We start from the raw sequence: 18392 nt of genomic DNA on the forward strand, positions 1-18392 counted from the left end.
TCTGTACTGTGTAGTAACACCGCGGTTAAATAGTACTTTAGTTACAAGTTGGAATTAGGAACAACAGTCTTACAACAACCGTTCATCATTACAACTGCTGTGTAATTACTGTGGGACTGTCACATGTTACTGTTAAGTGGTTACTAGTGCAATTATTGTTTGTTTTCTACTGTCTTCCTTTTGAATCCCTAACCTAACTAACTCACTCTTAGAAGGATCTACGTTGACCGTCAGTTACAGACCCGGTTAGAGGTCATATAAAACACAGCGGTTTCAGTGGGCATTAGAAACCATGTCATTACACCTATACATTTACAGGATCCCTTTGTAAAAAAATATATATATATTATCTGCTGACATGGCAGTTGTGGAATACCACATGGTTTCATGATCCTCACAAAGTAAACATCGGGTGCATGTTTAATTTATTAGAAGCTAATTTATTAGAGGCTAATAATTTATTAGAGGCTAATTCATTGAGTCCATATACCAAATCCAGAGTCAATCGGACTTCATGAGAATTTATTTTAGCTCTAACGTGCATCTATAGGTACAGTGTGACCATATTTGAATGCAGCAAAATATATATATATAAATATATAATTATATATAAATATATATAAATATATATTGGGTGCATGTGTTAGACAACTAAAGCATCAGAACATTGGGATCTCTTACAAACGTAAATAAAAAGCTCAAGAGTGAAGTGCCTAAAATGTGCTGATCCCCGTCACGGTCCCCATCACAATACAGCTCTTGTTACATAGTATTCATCTCTAGTCTTGGTACTACTAGAATACAGCTCTTGTTACATGGTATTCATCTCTAGTCTTGGTACTACTAGAATACAGCTCTTGTTACATGGTATTCATCTCTAGTCTTGGTACTACTAGAATACAGCTCTTGTTACATGGTATTCATCTCTAGTCTTGGTACTACTAGAATACAGCTCTTGTTACATGGTATTCATCTCTAGTCTTGGTACTACTGGAATACTGCTCTTGTTACATGGTATTCATCTCTAGTCTTGGTACTACTGGAATACAGCTCTTGTTACATGGTATTCATCACTAGCCTTGGTACTACTGGAATAAAATGAGCAGCTCCCTCCACCGAGCAGAAAGATCTCTTGACTTGTAATTGGATGCTGAAAAGAGCTAGAGACAGCCAGTTAGATGCAAGAAAGCAGGTTACTTGAATTCCCCAAAGAAGCCTAAGCAGCTTCCACATGTTCATCCATCCTCCACTCTACAGACAACACCCTCTCATTGGTAAAGTCAAGACTGGCATCAGTGACTGATTCCTAAAGGGCCAGTTCCAACGGGCTCCTCCAGATGGGCTGTCGTTTGGCTCGATGGCTTAAGTTCTGAGCGCACCGAGACTTTGGGTTACTTCCTCTGCTCACATACATCACAGTGTGGATGGAAAGTTACTGCATCTATTCGCATTTCAACTTCTGCAGTTGCGCCAAGTGTTGTTTGGATAAAACGAGCAATTCGAAAGATGAACAAGATAGTTGTCAAGAGGTCAAATCAATACAAGATTTTGGAGGAACACAGGAGTGAGGAGGAGAGATGCAATGTGGACTGTCTGGTAACAAATGAACAGCATATAGACTTACTGTGCCAAGATGCAATAGAAGACAACCCTGTTGTAGACAGGAGGTACGGGTAAGCACCTTTTCTCTTATTTTTTTTGTCAAATACAGCACAACTTACTAAAGGTAAAAGTAAAACCCACATTGATGAGATGCATTTTCAAAAATCTTCATTGCAGTCCTATATTTGTATTTTTTTTTCATACAAAAGACAGTGTTGATATTTTATTAAATAAATATAAAATTGTCTGTAATATGTAACGCTGCAAAAATACACGTAAAATAAAACTGAGATAGATATATAATAACATTACTTATTCAGATTGAGGGGAAATGGATACCATGATCAAACGTTTGAATTGATTGGGAGAACCAGGTTATATCTGCAGAACAAGAACACTTCTTTAATTATTAACGAACCTGACCCACATATTCCCATCACTGAGAGCCAACTTTCGGTAGCTTCCACAGCCCAACAGTGACACCTATGGATCATGTAACCAACAATACATACTCGGGCATGATTTATTACTGAAAGTGAAAACATTACCGATGACTGTATTACAGTAAAAGTTGCTCATTATGATTTGATTGGTATAAAATACTATTTAGGATTTCTATCATGTTGATGCCAGATGGGCTGGTCATTTTTTTTGCCCAGTTTGCCTGTCTACAGAACATTGGGGGTTTTGTACAAAACAATCATTATTTGGCTAATAATGTGGGTCTCAAGAAAAAAAACGGGACGGTGTGGAGACCTGTATGGAGATTTTTTGGTTTGTTGCCAGTGTAAATAATGCCCAGGTTGTATTCTGGTCCTAGACCGTCCCTGAACTATCAGGTATAGCAACCCTATCCTTGCAATAACTATGACATGATGACAACTCATCTCCCGTCAGAGAATTATACATTTTTATATCATATATCACCTCAACACAGGTCTAGTCTGGGTGGGGTCAAAGTTCGCTACAAGCGGCAGGCACTTCAGGACATGGCGAGGCCGCTGAAGCAGTGGCTGTACCAACACAGGGACAACCCCTACCCCACCAAGACAGAGAAGACCCTGCTCGCCCTGGGGTCCCACATGACTTTAGTACAGGTGAGCAGAGACGTGACTTTAGTACAGGGGAACTGAGACGTGACTTTAGTACAGGGGAACAGAGACGTGACTTTAGTACAGGGAAACAGAGACGTGACTTTAGTACAGGGGAACTGAGACGTGACTTTAGTACAGGGGAACAGAGACGTGACTTTAGTACAGGGGAACTGAGACGTGACTTTAGTACAGGGGAACAGAGACGTGACTTTAGTACAGGGGAACTGAGACGTGACTTTAGTACAGGGGAACTGAGACGTTACTTTAGTACAGGGGAACTGAGACGTGACTTTAGTACAGGGGAACTGAGACGTAACTTTAGTACAGGGGAACTGAGACGTGACTTTAGTACAGGGGAACAGAGACGTGACTTTAGTACAGGGGAACTGAGACGTGACTTTAGTACAGGGGAACTGAGACGTGACTTTAGTACAGGGGAACTGAGACGTGACTTTAGTACAGGGGAACTGAGACGTGACTTTAGTACAGGGGAACTGAGACGTGACTTTAGTACAGGGGAACTGAGACGTGACTTTAGTACAGGGTAACTGAGACATGACTTTAGTACAGGGGAACTGAGGTATGTTAGTCATTCATCGATCATGTGGATGAACCATGGAAGTAGAAGGAGAAACCAGTCAGTGAAAAACATATTTGTTGACAAGTTGACGATCCTGAATTCCTGAAATCCTCTTTCTCTTTATGCTGCAGGTCTCAAACTGGTTTGCCAATGCCCGACGGAGGCTGAAGAACACAGTGACACAGCCAGACCTGAGTTGGGCTCTACGTATCAAACTCTACAACAAATACGTTCAGGGCAACGCTGAGAGACTTAGTGTCAGCAGTGATGACACCAACTCTGAGAGTAAGAGGGGCTGCGGGTAGACTAAGCGAGATTATAGCTGGGGATGTAATTCCAACAAATATGCGTTACACATATCAACGCTGCAAGTGTGAAATCAACTCTAAAAGTGTTCATTGTAACACTCATAAACTAATGTCCCGTATCACACAGAGTTAATGTTTTACTTAAGAAAGTGTTAGGGATTTAACACTTTTAAAGAGTTTCTGTAACTTTGTAAAAAGTTGACAATTAACACTGGCCAATACTGTTATACAGAAACAACTGTCTCTTGAGTAATTTTGTTAATAAGTAATAGAGTTGATTACCTTTCAACAAATAAAATGTTATTTGTCACATGCTTCGTAGACAACAGCTGTAGACTAACAGTGAAATGCTTATTTCACGGGTCCTTTTCCAACAACGCAGAGTTAAAGATAAGATACAAACTAAAATAAATAAAGACCAGAGTTTCTTTGTGTCTGCAGAGAGTAAACTTAAAAAGTAACGTGAGACCGCAAAAATGGAAGAGGCAAGTGGAAGGTGGGAAAAGTAAGGAACTTGCCTATTGGCCCTGGTTTTAAAGACCGAAATTGGTTAAAGAAAATTGTGTTAAATAAAAATGTATACCCGTTTAATTTAAGGACCAAAAAATTGACAGCTGTGCCATATAGACAGCTAAATAGTTGGGAAGAGATTTTTCAATGGACCAATTGAAAAGTCATAGTCAGTCGATCAATAATATAATAATACTTTTAGCAAAAAATAATTATCTTTAATTTACAATCTGTAAACTATGAGAATAAAAAGGTTCAGAACTTTCACAGCACAGTTGAAAAATATGTGGCAAATAGAAATAAAAACTGGATGGTGTTGGGGGGGTCGATGAGAGGGGTTGAGTGGATCGATGAGAGGGGTTGAGTGGAGCGATGAGAGGGGTTGAGTGGATCGATGAGAGGGGTTGAGTGGATCGTTGAGAGGGGTTGAGTGGATCGATGAGAGGGGTTGAGTGGATCGATGAGAGGGGTTGAGTGGATCGATGAGAGGGGTTGAGTGGATCGTTGAGAGGGGTTGAGTGGATCTATGAGAGGGGTTGAGTGGAGCTGAAGGGTGGGTGTAATGGGTCCTATGTCCTATGAGTAATCAACATACTTTTACTCAAAATGTAAAATATACAAAGTCATAAATACACGCACACCATGACAGACCGGAAATACAATAATCAATCACTCACAAAAAAAACATGGGGGAACAGAGGGTTAAATAATGAACAAGTAATTGTGGGATTAAAGTCAGGTGTGTAAAACAAAGACAAAACAAATGGAAAATGAAAAGTGGATCGGCAGTGGCTAGAAGGCCGGTGACGTCGACCGCCAAACGCCGCCCGAACAAGGAGAGGGACCGACTTCGGCGGAAGTAGTGACAGTGGAATTAAAAACAACAAGATAACTAATGTAAAATACGCTGTGTCCATAAAATGTATATAGGTAGGGTTAGGGGAAAATAATAAACGAAAAAATATTTTTAAAAAGATCAAATCAAATCATATTTGTCACATAAATGTGTTTAGCAGATGTTATTGCAGGTGTAGCGAAAAGCTTGTGTTTCTAGCTCTAACAGTGCAGTAATATCTAACAAGTAATATCTAACAATTTTACAACAATACACACAAATCTAAAGTAAAGGAATGGAATTAAGAATATATAAATATTGGGCAAGCAATGTCAGAGCGGCATAGACTAAGATACAGTTGATTAGGATAGAATACAGTATATACATTTAAGATGAGGAATGCAAGATATGTAAACATTATTAAAGTGACTAGTGATCCATTATTAAAGTGGCCAGTGATTTCAAGTCTATGTATATACGGCAGCAGCCTCTAATGTGCTAGTGATGGCTATTTAACAGTCTGATGGCCTTGAGATAGAAGTTGCTTTTCAGTCTCTCGGTCCCAGCTTTGTACTGACCTCGCCTTCTGGATGATAGCGGGGTGAACAGACAGTGGCTTTTTGGATTTCCTGTGACATTGGGTTCTGTAGGTGTCCTGGAGGGCAGGTAGATTGCCCCCAGGGATGCGTTGGGCAGACCACACCACCCTCTGGAGAGCCCTGCGGTTGTGGGCGGTGCAGTTGCTGTACCCGGCGTTGATACAGCCTGACAGGATGCTCTCAATTGTGCATCAGTAAATGTTTGTGAGGGTTTTAGGTGCCAAGCCAAATTGTGCGTTCTTCACAACACTGTCTGTGTGGGTGGAATATTTCAGTTTTTCAGTGATGTGTACGCCGAGGAACTTGACACGTGTGTGTGTGTGTATATATTTACATATTTACATAAAAATATATAGGGGAATTGGAAATTAGGCAGACAATTATCTATCTACAATATTAAACCTGATTTAACCCCCCCCCCCCCCCCCCCCCAAAAAAAAAGAAAGATATTCAGGCTCTTTTGGAGACTAATTGATGGAGGCCAATGTTTTTTGTTTACCCCCATGTTGCAGACGACGAATGTCCCTTACAAACTCCAGCAAATCAATCAGAGATCTCCAGACCCTCCCTCAAGAGTGTCATCAAACAGGAGAAAAGGACTGATCCCGCCTACAGTGACGACTACATCTCTCCACCGCCCAAGTACAAGAGCAGCTTGCTGAAACGGTACCTTAACGACACCCTACGACACGTAATGGCGACAACTGATGACGTCACAAAGTCCCGCCGCAGGAACCACTCAGGGTCGTTCAGCTCCAACGAGTGTGATGATGACCTTGTCTCGCCCTCTTCCTCCGAGGCAGAGACACGCTTTGTCTACCCTATGTGTAAGAAATCAAACATTCCCCATTATATTGTGACACTTTACTTGAAAACTCCAACCATAAAGTCTACAAAACACTGCCATAAGCACGACCTAAGACGCAGACATACCAGCTAATGTACAGTGGCAAGAAAAAGTATGTGAACCCTTTGGAAATACCTGGGTTTCTGCATAAATTGGTCATAACATTTGAGGGCAGGGCAACTCTAACCAGCATCTCCAATCTCGTCTCATTGATTGGACTCCAGGTTAGCTGACTCCTGACTCCAATTAGCTTTTGGAGAAGTCATTAGCATAGGGGTTCACATACTTTTTCTAACCTACACTGTGAATGTTTAAATGATGTATTCAATGTAGACAAGAAAAATACAACAATTTGTGTGTTATTAGTTTAAGCAGACTGTGTTTGTCTATTGTTGTGACTTACATTAAGATCAGATCAAATTTTATGACCAATTTATGCAGAAATCCAGGTCATTCCAAAGGGCTCACATACATTTTCTTGCCACTGTATGTTTATATCGACTGGACACGGTCGTGGGTTCACTTGCTTGGCATAACACTAACCAACTAGTTTACTTCTAATCAAGTTTATTGGTTGGGTGCACAGATTTGCAGAGCGAAATGCTTGTCGGGTTAACGTTTGCCATTTTAGGTTGGCCAAACTTCTGTTCCTTGAGTTGTTCTTATCTGTCAATGTCGAGAGCTTTAACAAGACACAAATAGGCACCTGTTTTAACACCTGTGTGCCCTTCAGGACCTGAAGTTAAGAGAATTGCCTTTATTCAGGTTGACTTCTACTGTGTTATTGACTTGTTTATTGTTTACTCCATGTGTAACTCTGTGTTGTTGTCTGTTCACACTGCTATATTTTATCTTGGCCAGGTCGCAGTTGTAAATGAGAACTTGTTCTCAACTAGCCTACCTGGTTAAATAAAGGTGAAATAAAAAAATTTAATAAAAAAAAACTTGAAGTTAGGCGAATTGCCCTTAATTAGGTTGACATGAAGTTAGGAGAACTGCCCTTAATCAGGTTGACCTGAAGTTAGGAGAACTGCCCTTAATCAGGTTGACCTGAAGTTAGGAGAACTGACCTTAATCAGGTTGACCTGAAGTTAGGAGAACTGCCCTTAATCAGGTTGACCTGAAGTTAGGAGAACTGCCCTTAATCAGGTTGAACTGAAGTTAGGAGAACTGCCCTTAATCAGGTTGACCTGAAGTTAGGAGAACTGCCCTTAATCAGGTTGACCTGAAGTTAGGAGAACTGCCCTTAATCAGGTTGACCTGAAGTTAGGAGAACTGCCCTTAATCAGGTTGAACTGAAGTTAGGAGAACTGCCCTTAATCAGGTTGAACTGAAGTTAGGAGAACTGCCCTTAATCAGGTTGAACTGAAGTTAGGAGAACTGCCCTTAATCAGGTTGACCTGAAGTTAGGAGAACTGCCCTTAATCAGGTTGACCTGAAGTTAGGAGAACTGCCCTTAATCAGGTTGAACTGAAGTTAGGAGAACTGCCCTTAATCAGGTTGAACTGAAGTTAGGAGAACTGCCCTTAATCAGGTTGAACTGAAGTTAGGAGAACTGCCCTTAATCAGCTTGACCTGAAGTTAGGAGAACTGCCCTTAATCAGGTTGACCTGAAGTTAGGAGAACTGCCCTTAATCAGGTTGACCTGAAGTTAGGAGAACTGCCCTTAATCAGGTTGACCTGAAGTTAGGAGAACTGCCCTTAATCAGGTTGACAACTCTAAACTCCACAAAAGGTCCTGGAACCAAAGCAACAGCTAATAGGAACTTATGCTGACATTTAAATCCCTTACTTAAAACCTGTTAAGTCTACCCCTTCCTTTTTCGAACATTCTGTTAAAAATCGCGCAACTTTTCAGCGTCCTGCTACTCATGCCAGGAATATAGTATATGCATATGATTAGTATGTGTGGATAGAAAACACTCTGAAGTTTCTAAAACTGGTTAAATCACGGCTGTGACTATAACAGATCGTGTGTTTCATCGAAAAACGCAAGAAAAACTGCTCTCTGAAAGCTAAAAATTATTTCCATGTGTCACTTTCATGGGTTGTTAAAAGGGCACAAAATTAATTATGGATCTGCATGCAATTCCTACAGATTCCACACGATGTCGCCATTGTCTTCATTTTCCAGGGACTTTTTTCTTGGTAAATCCAACTAACTGGATTCAATTTCTTCCGGTCTCCACCAGGATGTTTTGAATGTACACATTGGCAGCCATTGATTTGAAGACGAGGAGCTATTGAATATACATCGCCCTGTAATCATTTTGATAGATTATAAACGTTTACTAATACCTAAAGTTGGATTACAAAAGTATTTCGAAGTGTTTTGTGAAAGTTTATCGTCGACTTTTTTAATTTAAAAAAATGACGCAGCGTTTAAAAACGATGTTTTTTTCTGAATGACACAGCTTCCATAGAAAGCTATTTTGGGTATATATGGACCGATTGAAACGAAAAAAAGACCCAATAGTGATGTTTATGGGGCATATAGGAGTGCCAAGAAAGAAGCTCGTCAAAGGTAATGAATGTTTTATATTTTATTTCTGCGTTTTGTGTAGCGCCGGATAAGCTAAATCTTTGTTTACGTCGCATTCAGGCATTTTGAGGTGTTGCATGCTATCAGATAATAGCTTCTCATGCTTTCGCCGAAAAGCATTTTAAAAATCTGACTTGTTGGCTAGGTTCACAACGAGTGTAGCTTTATTTCAATACCCTGCATGTGCATTTTGATGAACGTTTGAGTTTTAACGAGTACATTTAGCATTTAGCGTAGCGCATTTGCATTTCCAGGTGTCTACTTGAGACATCTGCGTCTCAAGTAGGAGCAAGAAGTTAAAACATTCCGGATCAGTGAATTCCATTATCCATATTCTAGAATGCGTAGTTTCACTGCCATGGTGGAAATGTCAATTCTCAGGGTCAATTACAGAATATCTGAGATTTTATTGTCCCCAAGGTGAGACGTGAGGACCTTTGCCTAAGTTTCTGGTACAGATGCCGTTTCAGAGTGTTTCTGCTTGGTCCCTGTCACTAAATCACCACAGAGTTCTCCATGGAAGTTGGAACCACTGTATTCACACTCAGAGTTGACAGTATAGTTTCTAATTGTTTATCTCAGAATTGTGACTTAAATTGTTCAATAAAAACATAACAGTTTACATCACAGGAAGTTTTTACTTAATTAAGTCACAAAATACTTCGTTTTAGGGTAGGCTTCCAAAAGAAAATATAAAATTCAGAAAACAAGAAAGATTTCAGTCACAGGCACACTGTAACTGTTTGTGTCCCTGGAGTATTTAGGGGCTGCTTGGCGTGGGAGTGGAAAGAGTAAACTAGTCAATATGCCTAATTAGTGCTGTTTCTGGGTTGTCCAATATGACGGCAGTTCATCAAACACGCTTTATTTGCACTACAAAATAGTCAAAATAAAGAAAAATCCTGGAATGAGTAGGTGCGTCCAAACTTTTGACTGGTACTGTAAATACAATATTGTAATTTTTTTTTAGGAACTCAGTCGGGGTCTCAACTTACTGTTGAGGTGTTAGAATAATAGAATAAACCAGGTTCAATTTAGAAATGTGGTTGTGCATCAGCAGTCACTCAATTAGCCCATGTCAGCAAAAACATTTTAGATTAGCAAGTTATCTAAACTTGTAGTAAACATGGTCGAATTACCGACCAGGGTGGGGCCCATTGATCGTCAGTTATCATATTAAAAACTGCAAACATTTGCCTCCACTCTATGGCAAAATGTGTAGAATTGCAGGAAATTAGTAAAACTGCTAATCTTTCTTTCTGCCACATGGTAAAATGAGTAGAATTGCAGCAAACTTGCTTTAAAAGATAAACATTTTCTCTACGCTCCATGTCAAAATGTGTAGAATTGCAGGAAATTAACTTTTGTTCAAAAAGTTCTAAATCTTGGTGGCTTGGTTTCCATCTGTCTCTCAATCGGCAACTGATTTAGATTTTTAGAACCAGGTGATTTGTCTATCTCCAGTGCCAATCAATGTCTGACTAACTTTTGAGGGGATGTGAAAACTAGCAGCTCCTGCATCCCCTTGAAGACCCGGATTGTGCAAAACGACTTTACGAGTTCATGAACTAAGTGGACTTCCATGACCAGAATTGACATTTTATTTTCAGAGTCAGCCAAGGTATTTTGTATTTGTTGTAGTCAGTTTCCCAGATCAGAATTGGTCTGAGAGGCACTAACATGCTTTTTACAGGTCTTGTAAAAAAAAAAACAATTTCAGGAAAACAAATCAAGAATTATTGTAAAATTTAAAGAATGCAGAGACAAAAAAAAAGCACAGTTCAATTTGCCCATAATGATTTACAGTTGAAGTCGGAAGTTTACATACACCTTAGCCAAATACATTTAAACTCAGTTTTTCACAATTCCTGACATTTAATCCTAGTAAAAATTCCCTACACTTAAGCCCGTGAGGATCACCACTTTATTTTAAGAATGTGAAACGTCAGAATAATAGTAGAGAGAATGATTTATTTCAGCTTTTATTTCTTTCATCACATTCCCAGTGGGTCAGAAGTTTACATACACTCAATTAGTATTTGGTAGCATTGCCTTTAAATTGTTTAACTTGGGTCAAACATTTCAGAAAGCCTTCCACAAGCTTCCCACAATAAATTGGGTGAATTTTGGCCCTTTCCTCGTGACAGAGCTGGTGTAACTGAGTCAGGTTTCTAGGCCTCCTTGCTCGCACACGCTTTAACAGTTCTGCCCACACATTTTCTATAGGATGGAGGTCAGGGCTTTGTGATGGCCACTCAAATACCTTGACTTTGTTGTCCTTAAACCATTTTGCCACAACTTTGGAATTATGCTTGGGGTCATTGTCCATTTGGAAGACCCATTTGTGACGAAGCTTTAACTTCCTGACTGACATCTTGAGATGTTGCTTCAATATATCCACATAATTTTCCTACCTCATGATGCCATCTATTTTGTGAAGTGCACCAGTCCCTCCTGCAGCAAAGCACCCCCACAACATGATGCTGCCACCCCCATGCTTCACGGTTGGGATGATGTTCTTCGGCATGCAAGCCTCCCACTTTTTCCTCCAAACATAACGATGGTCATTACGGCCAAACAGTTCTACTCTTGTTTCATCAGGCCAGAGGACATTTCTCCAAAAGGTACGATAGTTGTCCCCATGTGCAGTTACAAACCGTAGACTGGCTTTTTGATGGTGGTTTTGAAACAGTGGCTTCTTCCTTGCTGTATGGCCTTTTAGGTTATGTCGATATAGGACTCATTTTACTGTAGATATAGATACTTTTATACCAGTTTCCTCCAGCATCTTCACAAGGTCCTTTGTTCTGGGATTGATTTCCACTTTTTGCACCGAAGTACGTTCATCTCTAGGAGACAGAACACCTCTCCTTCCTTAGCGGTATGATGGCTGTGTGGTCCCATGGTGTTTATACTTGCGTGCTATTGTTTGTACAGAGGAACGTGGTACCTTCAGGCGTTTGATGAACGAGACTTGTAGAGGTCTACAATTTTTTTCTGAGGTCTTGGCTGAGTTCTTTTGATTTTCCCTTGATGTCAAGCAAAGAGGCACTGAGTTTTAAAGGTAGGACTTGAAATACATCCACAGGTACACATAGAACACCTCCAATTGACTCAAATGATGTCAATTAGCCTATCAGAAGCTTCTAAAGCCATGACATAATTTTCTGGAATTTTCCAAGCTGTTTAAAGGCACAGTCAACTTAGTGTATGTAAACTTCTGACCCACTGGAATTGTGATACAGTGAATTATAAGTGAAATAATCTGTCTGTAAACAATTGTTGGAAAAAATTATTGTATCATGCACAAAGTAGATGTCCTAACCGACTTGTCAAAACTATAGTTAGTTTTCAACGACACCGTGGAGTGGTTGAAAAACTAGTTTTCATGACTCCAACCTATGTGTGGGTAAACTTCCGACTTCAACTGTACATGTACATTTTGATTTAGTGCTGAGTTTTCCAGAATAATTACTATTTTCCTTGGTAAAATGAAATGTCAGAACCACCAAAAAAGATTAGAGACATTCAGTAGCAAAATGTGAAAGAGGCCAGACGATTTATTGTCTAGCTGTAGTTGATTTTGGCCCGGACCTTGCTATAGAAATCGGAGTCTGAGATGTTTCAGGCAGTGCGTTTTGAAAGCAGCATTTTGTGTGCTCGCAATTGGCCTCTAATTTTCTTGCTCATAGCTCCCTGAAGAAACATGGCTCTTGACACGCCTGACTCGACTCAACATAACAGAGAGCCCGTTCTGCTGTGTTCACATGAAAAATGTGTGTGCAAACATGCAAATTACACACTATTTCTTACGCATTTATAAACTAAATCATCAAAATGTATGATAACACCCAAACAGTACACAAAGTGTGTTTGGTAGATTGAAAATCCAACATTTGAGCTCATATTTTCCGTAAGATTTAAGTTTCAACCTGGGACGTATTCATTACACCCATTCTGTTGCAAAACAGAAAAAAATGGAACGGGGAGTGATCTATGTACCTGAATTTGTCCAATAGAAACTCTTGTTTTGCTCTGTTTGCTTCCGTTTGGTTTTTAAACTGTGAAAGTTTCCGTAATGAATACACCCCTGGCAACGACACCGTTCCATCTGTTCAATGACACCGTTCCACCTGTTCAACGACACCGTTCCACCTGTTCAACAACACTGTTCTCTGTTCAACGACACCGTTCTCTGTTCAATGACACCGTTCCACCTGTTCAACGACACTGTTCTCTGTTCAACAACACCGTTCCATCTGTTCAACGACACCGTTCTCTGTTCAACGACACCGTTCCATCTGTTCAACGACACGGTTCCATCTGTTCAACAACACTGTTCTCTGTTCAACGACACCGTTCCATCTGTTCAACAACACGTTCTCTGTTCAACAACACTGTTCTCTGTTCAACGACACCGTTCCATCTGTTCAACAACACTGTTCTCTGTTCAACGACACCGTTCTCTGTTCAACGACACCGTTCCATCTGTTCAACGACACCGTTCTCTGTTCAACGACACCGTTCCATCTGTTCAACGACACCGTTCCATCTGTTCAACGACACCGTTCCACCTGTTCAACAACACTGTTCTCTGTTCAACGACACCGTTCCCTGTTCAACGACACCGTTCCATCTGTTCAACGACACCGTTCCATCTGTTCAACGACACCGTTCCATCTGTTCAACAACACTGTTCTCTGTTCAACGACACCGTTCCATCTGTTCAACGACACCGTTCTCTGTTCAACGACACCGTTCTATGTTCAACGACACCGTTCTCTGTTCAACGACACTGTTCTCTATTCAACGACACCGTTCTCTGTTCAACGACACCGTTCCATCTGTTCAACGACACTGTTCCGGAAGCACTTCAAATCCAAAGAACCCAAGGTGAGATAGCCATCAATACACTGAGTTAAGGTGATTGAATCAGTTTAGGGCATGACAGGAACCAAACACACCCAGAAGGAGAGACACTGCCACTAAAGATCCATAGAGGGAGTATTACATGTCGCTTATTCACACAATACTCTAATGCGCATTTCTATGACCTTGGATGTACTGCAGTTGAAACAAAGGCAGAGGAAGGAATAATAAAAAAAACAGCCAAATAACAGTCAAACGAACTCTGGAGACCTGGAAACACAGCGTCTGTGTTCATGACACCGCACAGATATCGTATTTTTCCATCTCAAAGGCAGAGGAGAAACATAATTGCATTTGTTTTGGCCGGCGTGCCTAAGAGCAGCTAGACTAGAGTACTTCAGTGAGTTAAGGCCCTCTGGGGCAGTTAAAGTTCACACACACACATGCAAATACTGTGAAGCAAACACACATACACACACTCACACACACACACACACATGCAAATACTATAATGCACACACACACGCACAAACAAGCACACGCACGCACACACGCAAATACTGTAATGCACACACACACGCACACACACGCAAATACTGTAATGCATACAAAAAACACACACACACACACACACACGTAAATATTGGAAAACACAACGTAGACAGTCACACAGATATGAAAATACATATATGTGAAGTACAGGTTCTGGAAAACTCCCGTCTCCAGTTTCCATACTTTTCTGCACAATACATTTAATTGAGTATTTATTTTGTCTCTCTATGTTTTTCAGACGTGATGGACTTGGCATCAACTAGATGTGACAGGTATGTTTGTTTATGGAACTCTTCTACGTCTGCATGGCTTTAAAGTGAGTAAAAGACTTATTCACTTTTCAAATCATTCATTAACATGTAATAATGTGGCTTTCTCTTCTGGCATGCCCACATTGGGAAGAGCAAATAAAGGCAGTCTAGGCAGATGCATTTCTGTCATCTGTAGGTAGAAAGTCTCCCTGTTGTGTATGACGATTTCATCCTGGGGAGTGTACCATACAGTCTTTAAATCTCCGCCTGGGCTCTCCTTTATGTCTTTTGCAGCGATGGGAAGAGTGAAAGAGGCCAGCGGAGGGAGGTGGCAGAGTGGAGGGAGATCCACGCTGCCATGGCTCTGTCTAACTTGGCCCAGGGGCAGAGCTGCGCCACAGGGCCCACCACCACCAGCTGTGCCACAGGACCCTCCTCCACCACCAGCTGCGCCACAGGGCGCACCCCCACCAGTTGCATCATCCAGAAGTCTTCCCACATCTCCGAGATAAAGACTGTCAAAGTGGTCTAGACACTGATCACTCAATGTCTAGACACTATTTCCCTCTAGGCGCAGATCTAGGATCAGCTTCTCCCCCTCCAATCCTATCCTTAATAATTAGCGAGGAAAATGCAAAACTGAACCAAGATCAGCGTCTAGGGGCATCTTCAACCTACACCGTCTGGACCAGGGCCAATCTGGTCACTTGAATCAATTTGAATTACAAAAGGCAACTGGAATTTATATTATATGTTTTTACAACCTACAATGTTAAATTGTGGTACTTTTTTTTTTTTATGCGATTTTCAAGACTTAACACAAGTGTAGAGGGACTGCAGTAAAAAAAAAACAGTGTTGACCAACTTTGCAAAGTTACCTACTCTGTCAAAGTGTTTTAACATTTTCGATTTTGATGTGAGAGGAATATGAAAGGACAAATTTCTACCTTGATGTAAATGTAAATATTTTTTTATTTAACCTTTATTTAACTTGGCAGTTAAGAACAAATTCTTATTTACAATGATGGCCTACCAGGGAACAGTGGGTAAACTGCCTTGTTCAAGGGTAGAATATGACAGATTGGATCCCCGAGTTGACAAGGTAAAAGCAATCTAGCAACCTTTCGGTTACTGGCCCAACGTTCTAACCACTAGGCTTACCTGACGCCCCAAATATTAGATAAATAGCGTTGTAGCAGTATTGTAAAATAATGTGGCATCGAAGTCATGATAGAATATAGTATCACATTTCAGAGCAAAAATAGAACTGAGGATTTTTTCAATACTAAAGACCAGTTTTCATCAGTTTTCACCATGAGGTGAACCCCCCCTTTGGTAGTCTCACCTCATGGTCTGGGTATGGAGTAAAGGCGTCCGCATGCTTCCCAGACTAACAGGTTCGGATGAGTTTGTGTATATATTATACGCCATTTTGTGACATTTTTGTTTGTGTTGGACTCCAGTAAGGGTTTTTTCAGATTTTCAGGCACATTTAAAAAAATAAGTTTTCGCACCTTCTTCCGTGATTGGTCAACTGTAGGGATTCTTTAATAAAGTCTTTGTTGTCATTCAACGAGAGAGACAACTTGTTTTCATGCACATTTTTTCATTGAGAAATACAGCACCAAACATCTTAGTAATTGCGTGACTACGATCTCCACGGCAAACACGGCAAAATCAATGACCGATTTCTTGAGTTACTGTATCTTAGATTCATTCTGACTCTTTTTAGGAAGTGTATATTGGCTACAGCTTCTCAAAATGGCCAAACAGTACTATTTTCTCATTTTTCAAGCGAATGTCTTAAGTGAGTTTACGAGCACACTCGTTTGGTTAGCCTAGCCGACTTTGGCTAGCCACCAGTCGAACTGAAGCACGTCCAAGTAACCACATGACTTTAAATATGCTGAAAAGTGGAGCAGAGACAATGTTGTGCCAACCTGATTCTTGCTTCTTTGGAATGCTGCTGGCTTCTTCTTCCAAGACGGACAGTTCCACCTACCAGATAACCTACAGTTCCTTCAGAAAGTATTCATACCCATGGACTTATTCCACATGTTGTTGTGTTACAGCCTGAATACAAAATGGATTAAATATTGAATTTTTTTCTCTCACCCATCTACACACAATACCCCATAATGACAAAGATAAAATATATATTTTTTGAAATGTCTACAAATGAAACTCAGAAATCTAATTTACATAAGTATTAAGACACATAAGACACTTCAAATTGAGCTCAGGTGCATCCAATTTCCTTTGAGATCTCATTACAACTTGGGAGTCTACCTGTGGCCAATTTAACTGGTTGGACATGACTTAGAAAGAAACACCCCTGTATATATAAGGTCTCACAGTTGACAGTGCATGTCAAAGCAGAAACTATATCATGAAGTCCAAGGAACTGTCTGTAGATCTCGCAGATAGAATTGTGATGAGGCATACACTGTATCTTGGGAAGGGTATAAAACAATTTCTAGAATGTCGAAAATCTCCAAGAGCACAGTGGTGTCTATCGTTGGGAAATTGAAAAAATATGAAAGAACCCAGAATCTGCCTAGAGCTGGCTGGACAACCAAGCAAGAAGGACCTTGGTCAGGGAGGTGACCAAGAACCCAATGACCACTCTGACAGAACTACAGAGTTCCTTGCCTGAGATGGGAGAACCTGCCAAAAGGACAACAGTCTCTACAACACTTCAACAATCTAGGCTTTATGGGAAAGTGGCCAGATGGAAGCCACTATTGAGAAAAAGGCACATGACAGCACGCCTGGAGTTTGCAAAAAAAGGCAAGTCATAAGACAAAAGATTCTCTGGCCTGAAAGCAAAGTGCCTGGAAAAAAAACAGGCACAGCTCATCACCCGTCTAACACCATCCCTACTGTGAAGCATGGTGGTGGTAGCATTATTCTATGGGGATGCTTTTCAGTGGCAGGGACTTGGGAGACTGGTAAGAATTAAAAAAAAACTATAAATGAATAGTGCCAAATACAGGAAAATCCTTGATGAGAACCTGCTTCAGAGTGCAAATGACCTTAGTGAAGATTTACGTTCCAACAGGACAATGACAGCAAGCATACAGCCAAAGCAATGAAGCAATGCTGGAATGGCTTCAGAACAAGAATGTGAAAGTCCTTGAGTGACCCAGCCAAAGCCCAAACTTCAATCCCATTGAAAATCTGTGGAAAGATTTGAAGATTGCTGTTCACTGACACTTCCCATCTAATTTAACAGAGCTTGAGAAAAATCTCCAAGGAAGAATGGGAGGAAAATCCCCAAATTCAGATGTGCAAAGTTGATACAGACATACCCCCGAAGTCTCAAAGCTGATACAGACATACCCCAGACGACTCAAAGCAGTAATCGTAGCCAAAGGTGCTGCTAAAAAACGATTGACTCAGGGGTGTGAATACTTATGTAAATGTGATATCTTTATTTACATTTTCAAAAACTTCTAAAAACATGTTTTCACTTTGTCATTATTGGCTATTGTGTGTAGATGGGTGAGAGAGAGAAAAAAAATGGATTTAATATATTTTGAATTCAGGCTGTAACACGACAACATATGGATTAAGTCAAAGGGGTATGAATCCTTTCTGAAGGAACTGTATACTACACGGTTAACAAGTCTCATTCATTCACCACTTCCTGCCTTATAGTATTTATATCGGATTGTAATGTTTGAGCGATAAAACATTTTAAATTGGGGGGGGGGGGGTCAATGTGTGTATTTCTTTATTGTAACCGTGAGATATATTTGATTACATGAGAACTGTGTTTTTGACCATTGACTATTTAAGAA

General features: G+C 40.5%; 1 protein-coding gene across 1 annotated transcript; it reads left to right on the plus strand.

Moving 5' to 3' along the window:
• The first annotated feature begins 1506 nt into the window (after positions 1 to 1506).
• LOC139376690 (homeobox protein Mohawk-like) lies at positions 1507 to 17390 on the plus strand. The gene is made up of 7 exons (XM_071119551.1): positions 1507 to 1673; positions 2540 to 2699; positions 3408 to 3561; positions 6041 to 6355; positions 14577 to 14610; positions 14884 to 15115; positions 17328 to 17390. The coding sequence occupies exons 1-7, from the start codon at positions 1507 to 1509 to the stop codon at positions 17388 to 17390; spliced, it is 1125 nt and encodes a 374-aa protein (XP_070975652.1).
• The last annotated feature ends 1002 nt before the right edge of the window (positions 17391 to 18392 follow it).

This window comes from Oncorhynchus clarkii, chromosome 20 (genome assembly GCF_045791955.1).
Source record: "Oncorhynchus clarkii lewisi isolate Uvic-CL-2024 chromosome 20, UVic_Ocla_1.0, whole genome shotgun sequence".
In the NCBI taxonomy this organism is placed as follows: Eukaryota; Metazoa; Chordata; class Actinopteri; order Salmoniformes; family Salmonidae; genus Oncorhynchus; species Oncorhynchus clarkii.